The 1,082-nt window shown below is 39.8% G+C and overlaps 1 protein-coding gene across 1 annotated transcript; it reads right to left on the reverse strand.

The window, feature by feature from the left end:
• Positions 1-192: 192 nt before the first annotated feature.
• LOC110104596 (extensin-1-like) lies at positions 193-686 on the reverse strand (the record flags this gene model as incomplete). Its single annotated transcript, XM_020833770.1, has 1 exon — positions 193-686. A coding segment is annotated over one exon (494 nt), but the record flags the coding sequence as incomplete, so codon positions are not given.
• Positions 687-1,082: the final 396 nt, after the last annotated feature.

Below are 1,082 nucleotides of genomic sequence, written 5' to 3' on the forward strand. Positions count from 1 at the left end.
CCAAACCACATATCTCTAACTGGCTTTGGGATCTTCTCCAGGATAAGTAAGGAGCATCATATTTATTCTTTATTATATCCCGGATCATATGTATAGGTGGCCTTGAAGGATTGAAGCTGCAAATGACTTTTTTTATCAATAACATGTAATATATCAAATTAAAAACAACTTAATAACTTAAATTGAACTTACTTATCGTTGTCAGGCTCGATGTATTGACGCTTATCTGTTGCTGCTGCATGATCGCTAGCACCAACCTCTGGTGGTCTTGATCGTCCACCCTGTTCATGCTGCACTGGATAGGGGTAGTAATATGAGTAAGGGTAAGAAGGGTGAGGACCAGTGGATGGACCAGCTGCCTGTGATGATGGTGGGGGGTAATATGGATAGAATGGAGAATCATGTGTCTGATCTGGAGAGGGGAAGCGAGGACTCGTCAAGATGGGAGGAGGGAAGTGGCCAGGGAAGTATGGAGGTACAACAGGAGGTGGATCTAAATGTCCCTGACCCTGCTCTAGTGAATGCTGCTGGCTCCTGGCAGGTGGTGGCGGTGGTGGTGTAGGTAGATCTAGTGGAACTAAAGGCCCCTCACCTACCTCAGCCTGTGTGGGTCTGCTAGTAGTAATCTTCTTCCGGCGGAACTTTGAGGCAAATGATTTACGAGGAGGATCGTCGCCTGAAGCCATCTGTAATATTAAAAAAAAACAATTACTAAAGCATTGAAAAGCAGTTAAAAAAACAGTTAATAAAGCAGGTAATGAATTACGATAAGGAGTTAATGAGTTACAAAAAGTAGTTAATAAAATACAAGCTGGCAAATAACAATTTCATTTATAAGCAGTTAAAATATTACAAAACATTAAAATTCTTCAATTCTAAATTATAAAAACTAATCAGAATAATCAAAACTATTTTCATCACTCTCAAGGTATCATCACTTTCATCCTCGTTCTCTTCTTCTCCTGAACTAGTTTAACTATTCACATCTTCTAACTCCATTTCAATAGTAGAGGTTGTTGTTGTCATCTCCTCAATTTCAACATGCATACAACTTGACATCTCATCCTCTTGATGTGCAGTTG

The sequence above is a fragment of the Dendrobium catenatum genome, unplaced genomic scaffold, assembly GCF_001605985.2.
Source record: "Dendrobium catenatum unplaced genomic scaffold, ASM160598v2 original_scaffold_107544, whole genome shotgun sequence".
Lineage (NCBI taxonomy): Eukaryota > Viridiplantae > Streptophyta > Magnoliopsida > Asparagales > Orchidaceae > Dendrobium > Dendrobium catenatum.